The sequence below is a fragment of the Triturus cristatus genome, chromosome 3_2 (assembly GCF_964204655.1).
Source record: "Triturus cristatus chromosome 3_2, aTriCri1.1, whole genome shotgun sequence".
Lineage (NCBI taxonomy): Eukaryota > Metazoa > Chordata > Amphibia > Caudata > Salamandridae > Triturus > Triturus cristatus.
The window spans coordinates 1,159,114,969-1,159,137,803 of record NC_140584.1 but is presented as its reverse complement, the minus strand read 5'-3'; the positions used below and the strand labels follow the sequence as shown (position 1 = coordinate 1,159,137,803).

Sequence of the window (22,835 nt, the reverse complement as noted above, 5' to 3'; positions counted from 1 at the left end):
GACCGGATGTCCAAAACATGCACTTACATGTTCTGGACCAGAAAACCCATCACCACCTGCTTTCCTTACATGTAAACCCTTCCCCAAATGAGCACATGCTGTTTGATGTTCACTGGCTCTTTCCCCCGTGCCACGCACACACAAGCTTGCTGCGGCATCTGATGGCATTACTTTGTGGAGGATACATTTATTTAAAGGGCTTTTGTTTTGAAGAGGAATCAGAACCAAACATGTAAAGCATTTTAACAGTGTGGGTGATGTTCAACCTAGGGTTTTACTTTTCAACCTAGGGTTTTACAACCTATAAATGCCTGGTTAGATAATTGTAAAGAAAAGTGATGGTTATTTAAAATTATTTAAGTGTAACAGCGCATTATTTGCTCTGCATTACAGAGGATGGGTATGTCCGTCTAACTTTCATCTTGCAAAACAGGAACTGAGAAAAACTCCAAGCCAAAATGTATTTTGTGCTGGAGAACTATGTCTTCGAATTGACAGCCCGTGGTTACTTCTTTGATATAGCCGCATATTTGTAAATACATGCGTATATCTGAGAACTACTCAGCACTATGTTCTGTAAAGACCAAACTGATTCTGTGATGCAGAATCAATGTGGCCTTTAAGGAACAGCCAGGAAGGCCATAGATGGGACTTCCTGTGTGAGTTGTCAGAGCAGGAATGCTGAGGGCGGGACTTCCTGTACGACATAGGGAACACAGAAAAGTTGAAGCCAGGTTTTTAGTTATAGAGAATTAAAATAGAAATGTTAAAGTCTGGATTTCCTATATTTGACAGAAGCACAACAAAGATTCATCCGTTCTAAGGGTTCAAAAATTGGTGTAATGCTACAGTCAACAAACTCCCCCAAAACTTCTCCTGAATCTGAAAAAAAATATTTTAAGGACGAGAACCCTCACCCACCATACGGCGGCATGCTTCATCATGGAGTCCCTCTTCACACCCCATCACCAATGGGCCACTGTGTATGAGACCAGGGGAGGACTGCTTTGAATTACACTGGACTAGCCGTCTTGGCTGAGCAACGCTGTCAAGGGGCTATTGATGTGTGGCCCTGGGGCAGCTGTGAGGACCCACCATTATAGTGCAAACTGTGCTCGTGTGTTCACTACTTTGAGTAGCGACAATTTCTGGTGTCTAAAATTGAGCCTCAGTCATTCATTGTTTCCACTGCTTTTCCTCTGATGAGAGGAGGAAATAATTCTGATATTATGATAACTCTACATTTTAAAAAGTTATCTCATTTGAGACTACTGAACGGAAGGATAGGAGAGGTGTGAGTTGGGCTGCTGTGTCGCACACACTGAGCAGCGAGCGAGCTGATGGTCTCTGCCAAGAGAGGTGTCAAGAGAACTGTGTTTATTGCCAACAAGGAGCTCGGGCACCAACCCAGCTCTAGAAGGAGGGCTCAGAGTGTCCACTGTTTACTTAGACCGTGATGCACTCTGGGAATGACAAACATTTCCAATTACTTCACAGCTGTGATGACCACACCCTGTGTGGGTCACTCCAGAGCAGTCTAGATGGGTTACAGAGAAAAGAAGGGAGAGTTGCTGCCATGCCAGTGCCTACAAAATGACAAATGGTTAGGGCAGAATAAGTCACGGCAGGATTGCCCCACACCAATCCTCTGTGCCAAGCTGGCAAGCTTTTTTACTATCACTACTACCTGAATGCTTTGTCTCAGCACCGAGCAGGAACAGGGTTGTGAACCGGCTCTCGGCCCCGAGTAGGGCTTGGTCACGTTTTAACAGACCGCTCCATTCATAGACACTTGAAGTGCCATTAAATGTCCATTTGTCTGGTTTGGAAGTGATGTGTTTCAGGTTCCCTTTTCTGTTGCCCTTTTAACGAACACCACAAGTGCCTTCCAAGGCCTGATACACTTGACAGATCAGGGCACCCAAAGGCTGAAAAAACAATAGCAATGCTTGATATCCAACTGAAGTCTGGTGAAAACTCCGTATTGGGAAACACTCTTGTCCCCAGGAGAGCCACTTCACCAGTAGTTGCTTAGACTGAGCAAACCATGGCTATGCTGCCTCTCCCTTCTTAAGATCTAGCTTTGCACGTGTGCGTGAAACGTGCATGACAGTGAAACTGACCAGCAAGGGCAGATGTCCTACTTGTGATGCACAAGACACACAATTGATGGATGGAATACAGAATTAATCAAAACATTCACCCCCAGTCAAGAGATCTGGGTTAAATCCATCATTCTTTTTCCACCCAAGTTGAGACCTGACCATATGCAAATCAGTCTTGACCCTGTGCCTCATGGGAACAGTCCAGCCGGAACTGCCAAGCCAGGTCCTCCCTGGACCGGAAAGAAGCATCCTAGGACCGGTTTCGGGGTTTCACCTCTCATCAGCCAGGATAACTTGATTCCAGTGGCACAGTGAGCCCGGGACCCATGTCTGGGCATACCCGGCGAACTTAGGGCGAGAAAGCAAAAGACACACAATTGATGGATGGAATGCAAAACAAATCAAAACATTCACCCCCAGTGAAGAGATCTGGGTTAAATCCATCATTCTTTTGCTCACCATGCCATCCCAGTTGAGACCTGACCATATGCAAATCAGTCTTGACCCTGTGCCTCATGGGAAAATTCCAGCCCAAACTGCCAATCCAGGTCCTCCCGGGACCGGAAACAAGCATTCTAGGACCGGTTTCGTGGTTTCACCCCTCGTCAGCCAGGATAGCTTGATTCCAGTGGCATAGTGAGCCCGGGACCCACGTCTGGGCATACCCAACACACTTGGGGCGAGAAAGCAAAAGACATACAATTGATGGACGGAATGCAGAACAAATCAAAACATTCACCCCCAGTCAAGAGAGCTAGGCTAAATCCATCATTCTTTTGCTCACTATGCTACCCCAGTTGAGACCTGACCATATGCAAATCAGTCTTGACCCTGTGCCACATGTGTCCAGCCCGAACTGCCAAGCCAGGTCCTCCCTGGACCGGAAAGAAGCATCCTAGGACCAGTTTCGGGCTTTCACCCCTCATGAGCCAGGATAGCTTCATTTCGGTGGCACAGGGAGCCCAGGACCCACGTCTGGGCATACCCAATACACTTAGGGCGAGAAAGCAAACGACACACAATTGATGGACGGAATGCAGAACAAATCAAAACATTCACCGCCAGTCAAGAGATCTGGGTTAAATCTATCATTCCTTTGCCCAGCATTCCACCCCAGTTGAGACCTGACCATATGCAAATCAGTCTTGACCCTGTGCCACATGGGAACAGTCCAGCCCGAACTGCCAAGCCAGGTCCTCCTTGGACTGGAAACAAGCATCCTATGACCGGTTTCGGGGTTTCACCCCTCATCAGCAAGGATAGTTTGGGTTTTTGCATTTGTCACCCCGAGTGGGACGGGTGTGCCCAGATGTGGGTCCCGTGCTCTCCATGCCCTGTGAGTCAAGCTTTCCTGGCTGATGAGGGGTGAAACCCCGAAACCGGTCTTAGGATGCTTGTTTCCAGTCCAGGGAGGACCTGGCCAGGCAGTTGGGGCTGGACTGTTCCCGTCAGGCACAGGGCCAAGACTGATTTGCATATGGCAGAATTCAAACCGGAATGGCATGGTGATAAATACAAATGATGGATTTAGCCCCAGATCTCTGTACTGGTGTGAATGTATGACATTGTTCTGCATTCTGTCCATCAATTGTTGTTTTTACTACTTGTGATGCACAACATCAGGATCAGAAACGCTCCCACCCACTTGCTGGATTTACTCCTGTGCAGTCTGCCAGTTTTTCACATTGTTAGCTGTAGTCTCAATGAATGGGGCTGGAGGGTGTACCTGGGAGATTATATACACCATATTTCAGATAGGTATAAAGGAGTTTTTTTTTCCGCATAGGACAAACATTTTTTTTTCCAAATGTGCCTTGACACAGAGCAGAGTGTGTAATTTGCGAAATAATGTTATACCAGCATCTAGTGAAATGTTTATGCCGCACCATATTGGTACAAAAACTTACAGAAATGCTTGTTTTTGCTACTCAAATGTTCAATCTGCACATAACCTCTCAGGTGTGCATTATACAAACATTTGTCAAATTTAGATACATTAGGCTATATATCAACTTGTGGAAACTGCTTTTCTATGTATTTCCTATAAAATTCATGTCACCTACATTGTTTAAAGAAAAATCAATCTTCATATGGATTTTCTGTGAATTTTCACAGACCAAGAAAGCCAATGTTTGATTAGTTTTTCACATGGTATTTGTAGAAATAAGCTATACAACTTCATTCCATAAATATGAGAATCGAATCACTTCTACACAATCATAATGAAAAAAGTAGCTTCGACACTCTGCAGTACAGCAAATGTGCTAGTTTTCACAAACATTTCTAGACAATCACTCAGCATGCCCCTTAAACATATAATAAAAGCAGAACCTTACACATGCCCCTGGAAAGACTCCGGCACCGTTTTATTCGAGCCTAAGTGTTGCTTGTCCAGCCAGAAAGTCTGAAATCAAACAGGTCTGTGGTGTTCATGGATAGGATTTGAAAAAAGTAGAGGTGTAATCTGTAGTTCGGGTGCACTGGGATGTATCACAATCTAATGAAGCAGTTTATGTTTTCAGATCGAGTATGAGAATCTGAGATAGTTTTGAGGGTCAACATATCTGCTTCTTAGGTTCTTGTGTAGACATCAGGTCAGGGGTGAATTCCAGCGCATCCTCTTTGCTTTTAATACTTGTCGAGGTCAACAAAATGAGATCTCTTGAGCTGGACAGTAGAACCACCGTTTACTCAAGGTGCAGGGCGGCTGCAGAACTCTGTGAGAATTTGCTACACAAAGAGCAAATTATCATAAATTAACACACCAGCAGACTCTTGTATCCTCGCTGCAAAGTGCCCTGCAAATGTGTTGAATCAGGCGTTGGTGATAGGAGTCATGAATCCACCCACCCCCCACTTCTCTATGAAAATCAATGTGTTCTTTGGCACCCCCTCTCTGTCCCCGTGAGATGCCTTTCGAGCTGCGCGTTGCCTGTAGATCGCTTTCTCATCAAGGTTTGCACATCATGAGTCTTCCTGGCTGCATGGTCAGACTGAGATTTTGAAAAAAAGAAACCATAGATTTTCACACTTCTTTATTGAACTATATGGTAGAGGGGTACTCGCCTCAAATCTCAAGGAAGATATGGCTGGACAGGGTATGGCTGATTTCAGACATGCCTAGCATATGACAATTCTATCCAATCGCTGCCATCCTTTCTCAGCCTCTGACCTGTCTCACCAGGTCTCTCATTGTCCTGACATCCAATGTCCCTGTGTCCTAGATTATGTACGGCTGCAGCAGGTGCTGACATTGCATTTTTTCTTATTTAGACATTCTTACTGTAGGAAAATCTCGCTGACTTGATGTAAGGTCAAATCTACCTAGACTTTCTCTGGATGTGGCGTTGACGCTTCCTCCATGAGAGAATTCACCTCAAGGGAAATTTCCTTGCATCTTGTGACAACGTAGGAGAATACAAACTGAAGCAATACATTGATTCCTTACATCTCTTGATGATGTAGGATGATCCAAACTGAAGCAATACATTGATTCCTTACATCTCTTGATGACTAGGATGATCCAAACTGAAGCAATACATTGATTCCTTACATCTCTTGATGACTAGGATGATCCAAACTGAAGCAATAAATTGATTCCTTACATCTCTTGATGACGTAGGATGATCCAAACTGAAGCAATACATTGATTCCTTACATCTCTTGATGACGTAGGATGATCCAAACTGAAGCAATACATTGATACCTTACATCTCTTGATGACTAGGATGATCCAAACTGAAGCAAGAAATTGATTCCTTACATCTCTTGATGACGTAGGATGAGCCAAACTGAAGCAATACATTGATTCCTTACATCTCTTGATGACGTAGGATGATCCAAACTGAAGCAATACATTGATACCTTACATCTCTTGATGACTAGGATGATCCAAACTGAAGCAAGAAATTGATTCCTTACATCTCTTGATGACGTAGGATGATCCAAACTGAAGCAATACATTGTTTCCTCACATCTTCTGATGACGTAGGATGATACAAACTGAAACATTATCCTTACATCTTCTGATGACGTAGGATGATACAAACTGAAGCTATCCATTGTTTCCATTCATCTTCTGATGACGTAGGATGATACAAACTGAAGCTATCCATTGTTTCCATTCATCTTCTGATGACGGAGGATGATACAAACTGAAGCAATTCATTCCTATTTCTTCCCCAAAATGGCAAAGGCAGAGAGATAACTTAGCATTTGCTTTAGACTACTTAGTATCGATAAAATGATGTAGTTTTGAAGAAAAACGTCTCTCCTCACGCTTGCTGCTTTTTGCTTTCCCTTCACTTCCTCTTCCCTCCGGCTCACTTTCTAATGTCGATGTAACCCCTTCTGATGGTGGTGGGTTTATTGGGTAGGTTCGGTTGCAGTCACTCAGGTGATCAGTCAGTTGTGACGGACTGATTTCCTCTCAGGATTGCAAGTGCCCTGACTGTGAGAGTGAGCCTCTCAGCTGGCACAGTGTGATTCAGTGCAAAGTGGAGAAATTGGCATTGTATTGGATTGTAATTCAATTTTATAGCGCTTAGTGTCCCAGAAGAGGCGCTGAAGTGCTTTACAGTGAGTAGCATGGTGCTCTGACTTTGCAGAAGATTAAAATATGTAGCTGTTATAAGAGGTAGGCAGAACCCGACAGTCCATCAAAGTCGGAATTCTAACCTCTGAGGATAACTATACATCTTTTATATTGCAAGTATTCGCCCCCAACTTGTCTCCTGAATCAGTGATTGGCCAGTTCCTCTCCCTCACTCAATCCGAAAGCAGCCCTCCCTGTCTAGGTAATGAAGGACCCAGATACAAATGATTTCCCCCTTTTATTTCTGAAAGAAATGAGTATATTTTAGGTCTAGAGGATGGTGCTGTACCATACATTCGGTGACAGACCCTCTTGCCCGGTGCATGTATTGCAATAGTAGTGTCTTATTATGGGCTATAGAAGTCTCTGGACCTGATTTAGATCTTTGCGGGTGGGTTACTCCGTCAATGCGGTGACGGATATCCCGTCCGCCGAAATATAAATCCCATTATATCCTATGGGATTTATATTTGGGCGACGTGCTATCCGTCACAGTTGTGATGGAGTATCCCATCCGCAAAGATCTGAACCAGGCCCTATGTTTGTCGTGCATGTCTCTTGCTTCAAGTGTCTACACCATGTCATTAAAGGATGCCCTGCATTGTTTGTTACCCAGTGTAGTGAGGACTCTTAACCTCGAAGGGTAGAGAACACGTTTATTCTTCTCTTTAGGATCCCTGTAAACAACTAGATGCGGGACAGTGGCAGATTGGGGGGCATACGGGTGAAGTGGCGCGGCTGATAATGGAGAGGGGATCAGGTGCTGGGTGATAGAGGTGGTGCACGTTTGCAAGACTGCATGAACTTCGAGAACTGAACCCGCACTAGCGAGCGAGCATGCTGCAAGGGACAGGCAAGAGTTGGCAGTTAGGAAACTGGGTTGCAGGAGAGCAGAGAGAGCGTTCAGGCAAGGAGTATCTATGAAAGAGGAAAACTAATGTGACCAAAAGGATGGTAAAAGTTTCAGAGTAAAGTTCTTGATGTGAAGGTAGGGATCTCTGGCAGTTCTGCCTAGCACTAGTCCATGGCAAGGCTTTTGCCCTCCCGCTCTTTCACCTAAATATTTCTTGCCTGGTAATAGCTGATCTAACCCTCGTGCCAAGACAGAATTCGCTTTTGGAATTTGATGTAGTTTGCCTTCTCAGAAATACTTTGCACTGAACACCCTGTCCAGCCAATGGCTGCACCCTGAGAGATGCCAGGTCACGAGCCTGCGGTACAAGTCAGCACACTCGAAAAGAAAGAATATGAGTTCCAAGATGTGCCCTTCCTCCTCCTCTGTTCCTCCATCTTCCTCCTCCTGCAGCTGTGTGTGGGCTTCAGTGGAATCTGTCAGTCAGGAGAAGAAATGCGCAGTGATTCCACCAGGAGCCAAGTAACAAGTGGGTGTTCACTGCACGTGTCCGAGTCTGTTGGATGCCCTTTGCAGTGTCCACCCACTGCCCGCTCTCTGGACTTGTCTGCACGCTGACGGCGTGAATGTGTGGACTGCGAAGATGTGGTAAGATGCTGAGCCAGCGCTGCAAGAGGGTTGGACTTGGGGTCTCCAAATAAAAAGGATAGACTGAAAAAGTACTGATGGGCTTGGCTTTTTGGAGAGAAGCAAGCAGGCTGGTAGAAAAATGGGGTGACATCTGCTCATCGCAGTAGATCTCAATGTCTCTTTAAGGCAGAGATCCTTGGGTCGCAAAGCCATCCCCACAGCTAGCAATGAGACCTTGGAAGAGGGCGTGAGGTCTAGCCTTATGACTTGGCAAGACCTGATGGAATACAAGTGTGTGATGTTTAACCCATGCACTAGTCTTCCTGTATGAATAAGGCACTACCCTCAATTTCAGGAAGACAAAGGCAGAGGTGCTGCCTGGCTGGTTACCTGCTCCTGTCCCGCCACAGTTTTATCCAACCTGCTTGAGCGGGACAGGACCAGCTTATCCCTCACAGTTCAGTAGGGTCTTTGAATCATCATCATTAGCAATAATCCAAAAACTCTTTCTCCTTGGCCAGTAGACCAGATGATCAAAACCGTAACGATTATCAGGACCACACAGGCAAATGATGTGGTCTGATAAAAAAAAAAGAGTCTACAGCTCAGTTATATCCCTGTAGAGCAATAGAGCCGTAAACAAGAATATTGGATGGTTCCTACATGGCACTTCCAAGTAACCTTACATAGAGGTCCCAGCAGGAAACTTTGGGCCTCATTTTGAGTTTGGTGGAGAGATTAGATGGATATCCCGTCCGCTGTATTACAAGAGCGATAGGATACAATCGACTTGTAATACATTGGGTGAGATATTCAACATTTTTGTGACCTAGTAACCCATCCGCTAAAATCCAAATCAATCCCTTTGTTCCTTCTTCAATGATCTATAGTGACAATAATGATACATTATGCCACTCCAAAATGAGTTAATACAGAACTAATATATAAAAATAGCAATAACTCTTTGTAAAGAGAATAAGCTTGCTATTTCTGTCATATTATCAATTTCTACAATGCTCATTTTTTGTTCATGTGGTCCAACAGATTAGGTCTGAAACATTCGGAAAAATGTCAATTAAACTTTAGGTGAATCCACAAAGTCATGTTTGAAGTGGATCTGAAACTCAGGTGTCGATGAGCGCTCTAAAGATAGCAGTTGATTCTCTTTTTAAAAAGATTGATTGGGATGGAAAGTAAATGTGCTACAAAATATTAAAGAGATAAGACTATTTTAGGACCCACTGTCCTAACCGTTATAGTTTTACAGAGCCATCTTCCTAACTGGCTGTAAAATGGATGGGAATCACAGTTTGCACTTTGCCCTTATTGATCTCTCTTGCAGTAGTTTGATGATAAGGCCTTGCAAAAGTCAATCTTATCTTTGTTCATCTTTGGCATTTACTTCCTTCCTTATCTTCTCTCATTTGCCTGCTGTATCCAATCCTGTCAGACACTTTCCTCCCTATGTCCTTCCTCTCACTACTCTCTTCAATATATTGCATCTTTTGTTGTGTGCTGCTCAAAATCCTCAGAGCTCTCTTAGCTCTTGAGAGAATTATTTTTGTACCAAAACCTTTCTATGGCCATTGTGATCTGTTCTATTTTTAAGTTAATGTCCATAGGTTTCATAGGGAGAGGCCTGTGTTGGGATCTAAAACTCTTTTTCTCTTCCCTTACTAGTAGTGCGCTCTCCCCCGGGCCTGGCTAAAACGCCTCTGTCAGCGCTGGGTCTCAAGCCCCATAACCCAGGAGATATTCTTCTTCAGCAAACAGGAGGTGAGTAGTCAGTTGTGGGCCTGGCTTCTGGGCACTTTGGAAGTTCAACACCAAATGAATGTCAATGTCACTTCTTCAAGAATACAGAACTTTTTGGCAGTGTCTTCTGTCATTCAGTTTTCTAGTGGACCTTTGACTTTCTCGTCTCCAGTGCCAGTTTCTTTATAATTGTCATCTTTCTTCCTGTCCTTGTCACAAATTCTTCATTTTGCCTTCTGAAGACTTGTCTTGTACAATTTCTTTGCACCTGTCTTCTGTCTTTTTTCAGTTTGAAATATTTCCGTATTAATGTCCATGTCTGTTCTTCGGTGTTACCACTTCACGTCAACGTTTTTCTATCATCCTTCAGTTTCAAATTTTCACTTGCAAATTTCCCACTCAGTTCTTCAGTGTTACAACTTCACCTTACCTTTCTTCTGTCTAGCCTTCACTTTTAAATATTTTCTTGTAACTTTCCCTGTCCTTCAATTTTACAACTTCTTCTACAACCTTCTTCTGCCTGTCCTTCAGTTCCAAAAACCTTTTCAATTTTCTTTTGAAGACTCGCCTTTCTGTGCTGTTTGTCTTCAGGCACTATGACTTTACTGTCCCAATGGGATTATTCTCTGTGTATTATGTTATTGTATACATTTACGTACATTGATGTACATATATAGATACTAAAGGTGTAGGTTGTAGGATGGTGAAAGGTCAAAGTTTTTCAGTAACAGCCAGGCTTGAACTGTAATGTGACTTTCTTGTGCAAAGAAGAATTTGAAATTACTTTACTGTACTAAGTAATACATCCCAAAAAGTCAAATCCATGTGTACTATCATACTACAAAGATTAAGTATGTAAAAGTACCTTGTTACATGGTTGCATGGAGTATAAAATGGATACAAATTATTAAAGATTGTAGAGGGAAGTGGCTAAGAGTTGTCCATAAGGTGTTGAAGGAACTGGTTAGAGTTATCATAGGATCTTGAACGAACTAGTTAAAAGCTGTCGTCGAGTTTAACACTTGGCATGGAGTATAGAAAAACTATTTATATGTTGTCATAGGATTCTGAAGTGACACAATTAAGTTATCATGAGGACCCAACAGAAATGGTTAAATGTTGTTGTTGCCTGGTTTATATAACATAAAAGTTGCTGATTGAAGCTACCAGAGGCTCTAAATTGATCCGGTTTAAAGATGTCACATACCGTAAAAGTAACTGTGTGAAGATGTTAGAGGATGGAGAACATACTGACTAAACTATGTCTTAGCGTTCAGGCAAAACTGATTAATTGTTGATTTTTCTTATAAAAGTTACTGAAGTTGCCACAAAGTATATAAGGAACTGGTTAAAGGTTGTGGTAAATAGTAATAAAGTGTTGTTAAGTGGTCATAGGCACCAGAGTTACTGGTTGAAAAGTGCCATACTGTTTATACAGAAAGTCATTGAATCGCATTACCATAGGGAGAAAGAGCAGTGTTGAATTATATACATTACTACATTGCGTTGACTCCTTGCATGGTTTGAAGCTCTTTTTGTATAGTGCATTCCACAACCTGGGAGCTTGTACTGTTGTCATGTGGTGCAGAGAACTGATTCAAAAGAATCATAAGTCAGCTTAGACACTGGATAAGAAATGACAAAATGTCTGGAAAATTAAGGGGCATATTAACAAGGAACAGGGAAAATGAACGCTAAGGGCGCTTAGCATTAATTTTTTTAACACCCGCTATCGCTGGATAATATCGCCTGGTTATCGTGTTATTAACAACGCTAACCGTCCAGGCAATAACAAATCCAGCGATAGCGGCATTTTGGGAGGTTATCGCTGGTAATGCAGCGATAAAACTACAAGGATAGGGATAGCCCATGGTGGACTTAGCCATGTATTCCACCTCCCATTGGATTACATGGCTAAGTCTGAAAATTAGCAGATGTAAAAAATCAGCGTTAACCGTGGTTAGTGCTGCTTTTTTTGTCTCTAACAGGGTTAACGTGAAGCTTGATTATAGGAGAAATGTCGCCTAGAGACATTTCTCCTATTATTTTGCTCTGGAACGCCCACTTTGAATCTCATTAGAAATGCAAAGGGAAGTGTAGTGAAAAAGGGTGCTAACATGCGATTTTGCATGTTAGCACCCTGTTGTTGATAGGGCGATATTTTTATCTCTGCTTCTTTGGCTTTTAAAGCCAAAAAAGCAGAGATGACGCCCTTGTTAATATGCCCCTAAGTGTGTTATTCTGTGTAAAATCACCTGTTTGAAGGTTGTAATGCAATATACAACAAGCATTGGCATAGACAATAGGTCTCGCCTTTGGGACCTTATAAGTGTTTAGCCATGCAACAGTTGCATAACTAAATACTTCTAAGGTCCCAAAAGCGAGACCTATTGGCTATGCCAAGTGACCGTGCGTCCGCGAAAGTGATCGCGTTCGCGATCAAACATCAAACCGAAAGTGAAAGTACTCGCGTCAAGCACGGCACTGTAGGTCTAGGCTGGCCTGGTAGCACTTTTTGGAGCCCTCTCAAAAAGTCTCGCCAGACCAGCGCATGCGCTGGGTCGGCGAGACCTAAAAAGGTGGGATACATTTACTTTGAGTGCAGATAGAGCAAGTTGCTCTGGAGAGATAAAATACAATGACCTCAATGAAAAGAGCAGGCTGTCACCTTTTTGTCCTTCAGTATTTCATCAGTTTCCAACCATGTTTTGGCTCAGGAGCTGGAAAGCACTTCTTGAGTTGTGCTCAAACACACGCCACGCCCTGGCACACAACCACAGAATCTTGAACAGATACCCATCAGCTTTCATATTCATTGAGCTGGCTCGAGAACACATTCCAATGCAAAAGTCAAGTAGAATTGGTAGGTTGGGTTACTGTGCAATCTTCTGCAGAACAGATGTGATATGAGGTTATATAGGATTATATGAGACATCCTCAGCCTTTGGGGCTCTACCCTTCTTATCAGGTGGAACTGTTAAACTCACTGAAATTGATTATGACTGCAGTTAGCATGTAGCCAAGTGCAAAAGTTATGGCTAGGCTCACGGCAAAGATGTCAATGATTTTCTTTTAACGCCCATTGGAAGGAAGACTATTAGTATTTATGTCCATAGATGTTTACATTAGGGAATATTGTGAACATTTTTATCCTATAGCTTGAAATGTGTCTTTACGTTTCTCGTGAAGTGGAACCTCATTTTCATTTGGTTCTATCCACATCGGTAGATGGACTCATAATGGTCAGATTCCTCTCTTCACTTATCCGACTGAAGCCCTTTCGGTTTCACTTTATTTCTTTGGGAGTATTTTTAAAATATGATCCTAGCCCTACAGGGCAGCAGAGCATTGCACACTGCAAAGAGCAAATCTAGTCAACATATGAGGGTATAGAGACATGCAGGTGTATTTACAATGCGAGCGGAGGTCGGTCATACAAGACATTCAGTAATAGGTTTGCTCGTCCTGTTGTGACATGTAGTCCCATAGGTTGTGTTTTAATGAGGGCCTTTGTCTCCCTTTAAGCTCCAGCAAAAGTAGTGGGTTCATTATTGCAGAGCCTCCCCTAACCTTTATTATTATTATTATTATTATTATTATTATTATCATAGATTTGTAGAGCGCCTGGCTACCCTAAGGCTACCCAGCGCTAAGAGACATCTAGTTGGGTGGGACTATGGAGGTCTCAGAAATATTGTTTGAACAGCCATGTTTTAATTGCTTTCTTGATTCTTTGTCCATCATTCGAAGCTTGTGTGGCAGTGAGTTCCAGAGTTTAGGGACTTGGTGGGAAAAAGATCTTCCTCCCCACCTCTCCCTTGAAACCCTAGATGATTTTAAGAATCCTTCTGAACTAGATCTCAGGTGCCCATTAGGAGTGTAAGGAGATAATAGACTCATCATTTCCCAAGGGCCTCTATTGTGTAGAGCTTTGTGCGTCATGATTAGCACCTTAAATGTGTCTCTTGCCTCCACGGGGAGCCAGTGTAGTCCTTTTAGGTGTGTTTTTACCGACTCCCGAGCGGGGACATTGCACAGTAGTCTTGCTGTCGCGTTCTGGGTCACATATTTCGGTGCAGGAATAGTGCATTTCCATAATCCAGCCGTGACGTGACTAGAGAGTGGACTACGGTCTTCCTGTGCTGCATAGGGATCCGATCTAGGATTTTGGGGAGACTTTTCTTTTGGTTGAAGGGAAGATTTCAGTGCGCAGACACCAGAAAGACATTATCTGAATAACATAACATGTGTATTTGTAAAGCGCATGTTCACCCAGAGGCATCTTGGTGCTGAATAACAGATGTTTATTGTTACCCAACTCAATGGTACTCATTTTATCGACTTCAGATGAATGAAAGACCCGCTGGCATTTCAACCTGTGACCATGAGGTCGAACACAGTCCCCTACAGTGGACACATTAGCACACTGAGCCACCAGACCCGGCTAATAGAGAGTAACCAGATCTCCTTGGATTCCTTAGTTTAGACCTTTCCCAGATACTGACACTAAGAACATCCCCGTCATCATTATAGGAATATTTCAAAATGCGAAAACAGATATTGATAACAATGTTGGTGGATAACTGTTGTGCGAAAATACCTTCTTACCCCTTCCTTTAACTTTCTCTGTTTGGAAACCTGTTGAGGAAAGTTCAGTTGCAACACCCAAGCAATCTTTTTGTTATGATGAATTCCTACTGACAGATTTCTGTCTGATTTCCAATCAGCTTTTGAGGTCAAAGAGGGTGTTCCTCTATGTGGTGCCAAAAGGAGGGTCATCTCATTCCATGTTCAGGCATGGTGTTCGGGTTCCCATGTTGGGTCTTGTTCGTTATTGGAATTAATAAAAAAAATCTCTACTAGCTAAGAACGGTCGACACCACCGGATACTCTGAGGAGAGCGATCAATCTCTCAAACGATTTTTCTACACTGCTCACCGCCAGCTGTACAGAGACATTCCTACCTGTATGTCAACTCAGGCGTGCATGCTCAATGTATTGCATAAGGCTGACCTGTTCATAATCTTGTTTTAAAATCGTTTTAGTAACTTCTATAAAAACATTGACTATAGTCCAGCACCTCAAGCTGGGATTGATTGTGGAAATTGCAGCTCCTGTTTTATTGCCTATTACTCTTCACAGAATGTCAACAATACATTGTATTTTGATTTTATGTGGGTTTTTCACATGTGTCACCTTTCAGCCCCTTTGCAGCACTGATTCTATGGCAACCTAGAAAGATCCAATCATACAGACTGACCACCCAGCCCTTCCAGTCTACACATTTACTACTTACCCCCACCACACGCACAATCTACGGTCTCCATCTTTAAACTTTATTTGTTGGTGATATTAGCATCCTGTTTGTTTTTAATCTTTTCTGAAATAATGGACTCTGCTGCTTCTGCATGGACTCTGTCGCAATCATCCAGTAGCCTTTCCATGGACAAGAATGTTGCTCTGGAACTCCCCGTCGTAAGTCATGACCGCTAATTCCAGGAGTACTTTGAAAGACGCTTGCTCTCGAGTGCTGTGTTTATTCCCTCTCACATCTGACTCCTGTCCTTGGCTGGTGTTTAGACATTCATGGCCCTGCATAGCACACATTCCAAAGTATGAGAGACTAACTTTGCCTTTTATGAGCAGGAACATAGACACAGCTGAACTGTTGTGTCAATGGTCCAGCGGATTCATGATAAACCAAACTCCTCCAATGGAGGAGGGGATTGATTAACAATCAGCAAACTCTAACCCACCCAATTAAAACCATTACATATCTGCTTTATGGCGAAGTCACTGCCCGCTGAGAGAGAATCATTTTCTTAGGGTAAAGGTCAGATTTTGTAACAAATGAATGAGATTGAATGAATTAATTTCAGATTTGAAAAAGGAGAAAGAGATGACCAGGTGGCTGGCTGTCATCCTAAAATCTGAGGTCTTCTGAGATCTTCAGGGGCTATAATAGACTAAGTCGGCCTGGCCGCCATATCATGCTGCCGACATGGTGGTCTGCTTCATCGTCTTTACTCTATAAGATGAAACACATTCTGCTTCTGGCTTCCACTGTCCACTTCAGCAATCACTTCCTGTTAAGTAGCTTCCATCACTATAAAAATGGCCGCCCATGCCGGATGCAAATTTTAACCAAACTCCACTGGCCACTTCTTCCTCATGTAATGCTCTTGCTGTGGCGTTGACAGTTCAGTGGCATCAGGATAGATATTGATGTGTTAAAAGTGAATGGTGCCTAGTGGTCCTGGAAGTTACTAGCATTGCTCCGTTGTGTCTTTTGTGTTAGTCACTGGAGTAAGATACTGTGTCTATCGACACACATTTGTTATATGTGCATGTTTTACTGCATCACTTTTTCTCGATATGTCCTCATAGTATCACCGAACACTACATGCTTAAACCTATCCGTCGTTCTACTCCACTCTGTCCTTTCCCTACGCCTCACGGCCAGGCACACGTGCGTCATGTTGGTGACATGATTTTAAAGTTTAGGACCAGCCAAGGTAGATCATAGATGTTCAATATTTCTCAGTGGCCTTGAAGTACTGCGGTTTGTTATTCTGTAGTTCAGAGATCTGTTCTGAAGGACATTGCGGAGCGTGCTCCAGTTACTGCCACTTACACAAGAGCTGCCTTTGACCTCTGGTGATAGTTTGACTGAACCTTAGTAGGGCACATTCTGTTGGATTGCATCATGCTTGTTTACAATTCTGCACATTCTGTTTGAGTTATGGAGAGGAGGACTCTCTGTAATACTTTCTGCATCTGTTTTTCTCTGCTGTGCCTCTCTTTTATCTCTTGGCTGAATGTCTCTATGTGGTAGTGGACAAAACATTTCACAAGAAATCTTTCTTCATCACTTGAAAATGTAAACGTATTAGCTATTTTTATTACTGTTCTCACAAACATTTTCATCTAGGACGAAAACAACACGTCAAAGCAATACTCCAACACAGAACATCTTTTTAAAACACCACAACTTGCAATCTGATTGTCAGACTTTGTTGACAATTTTTTAGGCTCATTTTTGAAACCAGTGAGCATTGTGTCTCCTCCTTCAGAGTAACGTTCTGAACAAATAGTTTGAAAAAGGGACATTTTTTTTTCATGCATGAATTTAATTTATTTGAAGGGTTTTCGTTAAATCTTTTCATTGACTACTGTAGTACCATGAAGATCTCAAAATTATTATTCCAAAATAAAAATAGCCCTTCACCTGTCCAAACTGTGTTTTCCCCATTCTTCTTCCTTAAGGCTATGTCTAAGACAAACTCGGTTCTTTTTCTGTCTTTGGTTCTTTAAGCCTTACATATGACTCAGACTTACCTGTGGGTATGAACCATGATCAGTGTATGTTTATGGCGATGATATCTAACTGCCAATCTCTTTTCCCTCATTTCCCTCTTACGCTCTTTGCCATCTCTCTACCCTTTCACAACATGTTTCATTTCCTTTCCTCCTATCTCTTTCTTCCCCTCAGATATAGACAGGGATACAGTAGAGGAACCTGTTGAAGGTAAGTTGTTCTTTTTTTTTATTTTGATACACTTTGCTTCTCTAGCCCCAGAACAAGCGCCAGAGGTTAGTTTCTTCTCTACTGAACAGTTAGACCTTTGCTTGTGGACATCTTTATTTTTTTTGTTTGCCGTACTGAGGTGAATGTTCTGGATACACACTTGAAGTCTAACCTACCCAAATAATTGATCATAAATGAACTTCAAAGCATTTTAATCTGATGTGTTGTTTGTAAAACAAGGCTTAAAATGGACATTAGTGATTTCAGTAACAGATTTCAACGGTGTGTGCTAAATTTTGACTATTTTCCACCATATATTTTGTTAAGTGTTCCCTAAAACTTGGCAAGCTGTGGAAAATTAGCGAAGTTTTCTGAGTTTAAATTGTGAGAACGGAATCTTGCATAATTGAGTTCTGCAGGAAACCATACAACCCCAACCCCACTTGTAATAAGAGAATTCAACATTTGTAAGAATTTGCGACCCTTGCAAAGTGCAAAGTTTGAAAACTTTATGGGGAAAATTGTAATTTTAATGTAATGTAATTTTATTTTGTAAAGCGCGCAATTCGCCGAAAGTGTCTTAGAGCTAGCCAGCTGAAAAAATCACCTACTATGAGTGACAATCTCAGCATGACATGAACATCTACTGGGTCCAGACTGACACACATGGGTGTGATAGGGCTAACAAGATGACCTTTGCTGCCCACCCTGTTGGAGGTTTTGCGTATCTTAGTTGTCATTGCGACATTACTTTGACTTCTGTGTTTTCCTCTCATCCACTCCAACCCTCTCTAAATTCCGTTTGCTCTGCTAATACTTCTGCCTTTCCAATGCTTGTTATTGGCAATCCTTCTGCGGCATTTATCTGGTCATTGACAAAGTGGGCAAAATCTTATTTGTGTGCTGAGTGTTCTGTTTATCCTAAACTGGAACACTCCCATAAAAATATACATGTCCTTCTCCTCTACTCTGTCTCTCTTTGCTTCTCTCCCCTTCCACCACGAGAACCCATGTTCGCGTTTTTGGGACTCTACTGAAGAGGGAAGTGTCTTCACGGTTGCTGGATAGCTTTGCCTGACAGCCACACTGCCCACTTCTTTTCCTCTATGTCAATCTTCCAGGCCTTTTGTCATTTTGGGACTGACACGGATAACAGACCTATTGCCCTTATCACACTCATTCCTTCCTGGATCTCTGAAGGTGATCATGTCTGGAATCAGCACGTGCTGCCTCCTAGACCTTCACACAAGGCTTTGGGGGTGGCGGGAGGTCTGTCTGTCGCATTTGTGTTGTGAGACTCAGCAGACCCTGGGTGCAGAAGTTCAGCTACATACATATGACATAACATAGTCCAAAAGCCAGAGTACAGGAAAGCAGCTGGAGGAAGTGTGAGAACCAGGACATACTGGAAATATCCAAAGGCCCTTGAGAACATACACCTGCAGATATTGATGGCATGAGTCCCAGAATTTCTGTAAATCTGGTTTTTAGAAACATCGGGGATCAAGCTCTCACTCAAATGCGTTTTGTTATTTTCTACTTTGGAGTAGTTTTATAGAATAGACCTAATCTGGAGGTGAAACTCAGCGCTTGACGTGGACAGAGATTACGATTCCAAGAGTGTTGTGTGCAAGTGGTTACACATCACAGGGTTGAAAACAAGATTTTATGAGACAATACTTACAAAATGACAACATGGCAAGGATCCTGAAAATCAGTAGTAGCGAGGGGACGCACTGTGTTATGGCAGAAGATCACATTGAAAACGTAAAGTCTGATCATAATGGAGTTTATTTCCAGGAGTATTTATTGTGAGCGGCGGTGTTTCAGATTGAGAAAGGCGGAGGAACAAGAGAAGTTTTGTGAGATCTTTCCTGAGTAGCAGTGAGGGGACTCTCTGTAGTACGGCAGAAGATCATTCCAGAGTTAGGAGTGTAGGGTCTAATTGTAGTTGAGTTTGTTCCCCTGAGTATTGATTGTGAGCAGTTGTGTTTGAGATTGAGGAAGGTGGAGGAACAAGAGAAGTGTTTTGAGATCTTTCCTGAAGATTAGTTTTAGTCTGGGGACTCTATGTAGTATGGCAGAAGATCATTAAAGGGCTGGGACTGTAGGGTCTGATTGTAGTGGAGTTTGTTTCCATGAGTATTTATTGTGAGCGGCGGTGTTTGAGATTGCGGAAGGCGGAGCAATAGGAGAAGTGTTTTGAGATATTTCCTGAGTAGTAGTTAGGGGACTCTTTGTTGTTTGGCAAAAGATCAGTCCAGAGTTTGGAGTGTAGGGTCTGATTATAGTGGAGTTTGTGTATTTTTTGTTTTAGATGTGATGTTGATTGTTTTGGTCTTCCCTTAAATACTGATAAAATAATGTGAGAAATCTAATGTTTGATAACTGTAAAGCATAGCTATTCCTTTAGGGTTCATTGTATCTCAGTAGAGGGGTGTGAAGTTGCCAAGGTCTTACTGAACAAACTTTATGGAGAGAAAAATACTAATCAACCCAAAATATAGGCTGGATGATGGAGCTCATTAAGGTATTCACCCCTAAAAGTAGTCTGAAAGAGAAGAGGTTTCAGTTTTAGTTTTTCCTTAAAGTACATTAAAATTGAAAGCTATGATCTCCAGGCTTACCTGATATTTTACTGTTCAAATGATCAAATATCATTGCTTCAATGGCTTCATGGACTTAATGATATGTTTTCTCTCTCACAGCCATCGAAGTCAAATTAAACTGCTGTACTACCTTGAAACATTCATTCAATCAATCAATCAATCAATCAATACATCAATCAAGCAATAGAAGTGCACTACTCACCTGTGAGGGTCTCAAGGCTCATTGGGGAGAAAGGGGGGAGGGGTTGTGTAGCTCCATCTCTCCTTAAAGCTTGCAGAGTGGGGGATCGTCTGAGGGGGAGCTTGTTCCAGGTATTGGCCGCGATGTAGGAGTAGGCTCTTCCTCCTGTTCTGGCTCTGCGGATGCATGGGGTTTCAGCGAGGGCGAGGTCAGCAGAGCAGAGGTTTCTCTTGGGTGCGTAGAAGGAGACTCTGTCGTTGAGGTATTGGAATCCGGTGTTGTGGAGGGATCTGTAGGCATGGGTGAGCAGCTTGAAGGTCACTCTCTTTTCGACGGGGAGCCATTGGAGGTCTCGCAGATGCTGGGTGGGATGCTGAGGACGAGTCTGGCTGTAGTGTCCTGGATGGTCTGGAGTTTGCGGAGTAGAGATTTGTTGATCACGGCGTAAAGGGCGTTCTAGTAGTCCATTCTGCTGGTTATGAGTGTGTGGGTGGCAGCCTTTCTGGATTTGGGGGTATCCATTTGACGGTCTTGCGGAGGGTACTGTAGCACGTGGAAGAAACGGCGTTGATCTGTTGGGTCATGGTGAGGGAGGAGTGGAGTATGATGCCGAGTTTGCGGGCGTGGTCCGTTGGTGTGGGAGGGTTGCCGAGGGTGATGGGCCACCAGGTGTTGTCCCATGTGGAGGAGGTAGATCCAAAGATGAGGACTTCAGTTTTCTCCGAGTTGAGCTTCAGGCAGCTGCTTATCATCCAGGATGTAACGTCTTTCATTCCTTCCTGGTAGCTGTGTCTGATGATGTCGGGTTCCTTGGTGAGGGAGAGAATGAGCTTGGTGTCGGCGTAAGATACTATGCTGAGACCGTGCTTTTCAACGATCGTAGCGAAGGGGGTCATGTAGATGTTGAAGAGCGTGGGGCTGAGCCATGATCCTTGGGGTACTCCGCACCTGATCTCTGTGAGTTCGGAGAGGAAGGGCGGGAGTCTGATTCATTGGGTTCGGCCGGTAAAGAAGGAGCGGATCCAGTCTAGGGGAGTTCCCTGTAAGCCGCCGTCATGGAGTCTGGCTGTGAGTGTGCGGTGGGAGACGGTGTTGAAGGCTGCAGAGAGGTCTAGTAGGATGAGGGCAGCCGTGTGGCCCCGGTTGAGGAGAGTGCCGATGTTGTCTGTGTTGGCTAGGAGGGCGGTCTCGGTGCTGTGGTTGCTGCGGAATCTGGATTAGGAGGAGTTAAGCATCGAGTTGGATCTATGAAGTTTGAGAGCTACATGTTGATGATTTTCAGTGACTTTGGCTGCAAATGGGAGGAGAGAGAAAGGTCTGTAATTCTTGAGGTCTGTTGAGTCTGCGGAGGCTTTCTTGAAGAGGGGCTTGACTTCTGTGCATCTCCAAGGTAACATTGATGGTGCGTCGTAGTTCGGGTGCTATGGCGGCGGCAGCTCTGTGGAAGATGTGCGGCGAGCAGAGGTCAGTGGGGGCTCCTGAGTGTATGCTGTTCATGGTCTTGGCGGTGTCTTCTGTGGTGACAGAGGTCCAGGCGGTGATGGGAGGCTGGCTGGCGCAGCTGGTGGTAGGAGTAGTGTCGGTGCCTTGTTTCTTTTCGTTGAAGTTGTCGTGGAAAGACTTGATCTCATGATGGATGTAGAAGCAGAGTTTGTTGCAGAGGTCCTTAAAGGCGTGGTGGAGCATCTGAGGCTTCACTGGGGGATTTGGTGAATTCTTGTATGATGCTGAAGAGTTCCTTAGAGTTGTGGGAGTCGGAGAGGATTCTGTCCTGGATGAAGTTCCTCTTCGTGGATCTGATGCGCTGGTGGTATTCTGTCATGGCAGTTTTGTAGCAGGTGCGTGCTTCCGGGGTTTTGCTGTTCTTCCATGCTTTCTCGAGATGTCAGCATGTGCATTGGATCCTCGGAGGCCCGTGGTGAACCAGGTGGCTTTCCTAAGGCGTATTTTGTCGGCGTTCCGGAGGAGGGCAAGCATGTTTGCGCATTCCGTGATCCATCTGTGGAGTTTGTCGGCTGCAGAGTTTGCGTCGATCGTGGTTGGTAGAGGAGCGTGGTTGAGGGCAGAGTTGAAGTGCTCTTCGGTGACCTTGCTCCAGTTCCTGTGCGGGGTGCGTGGTGTAGGCTTGTGTGCGGTGGGTTTTGAGAAGGAGAAATGTACGCAGTAGTGGTCCTTACATAGGGGTTGTGTGGTGTGGCTGAAGTGGATGTTGTTTCCTCCTGTAAAGATGGGGTCAAGGGTCTGTCCTGCCTTGTGGGTGGGGTTGGTGACAAGCTGTTTCAGTCCGATGTTGGCAGGCCCTGTAGGGAAGGGGGGGGGGGTGTGCATCACTTTACATTACACTACTGAATACTTTGCAGTCTCTGATAATTATTTCTAAAACGTGTCTGAGAAATCTGTAGAGGAATCATGTCGGTCCATGTGTGACTGTTTCCGGTTAGTTTCTAAAACATTAATTCACGTCGAGTGCTTGAGCAAAACCTCAAATCACTGCTTGCACTTTACCTTTTGAGAGGTTCGTAACGCCAAATAGGGCGGAATGCTAGGCCACGCCTCTAGAGCTGGGCTGTGTCCATGGAA

At 43.7% G+C, this 22,835-nt stretch overlaps 1 protein-coding gene across 19 annotated transcripts in view; it reads left to right on the top strand.

The window, feature by feature from the left end:
- The window catches only part of TNS1 (tensin 1), a 1,878,049-nt gene that overhangs the window by 1,797,981 nt on the left and 57,233 nt on the right, over window positions 1-22,835 (top strand). For 15 of the 19 annotated variants that reach the window (XM_085649989.1, XM_085649991.1, XM_085649988.1 and 12 more), the window contains one exon: window positions 9,863-9,958. The exons of 2 other annotated variants lie outside the window; for them this stretch is intronic. In XM_085649989.1, coding sequence (XP_085506115.1) covers window positions 9,863-9,958 — 96 coding nt within the window. The remainder of the gene's footprint in view (window positions 1-9,862; window positions 9,959-22,835) is intronic. 2 more of the 19 variants (XM_085649992.1, XM_085650006.1) reach the window with 1 other exon arrangement.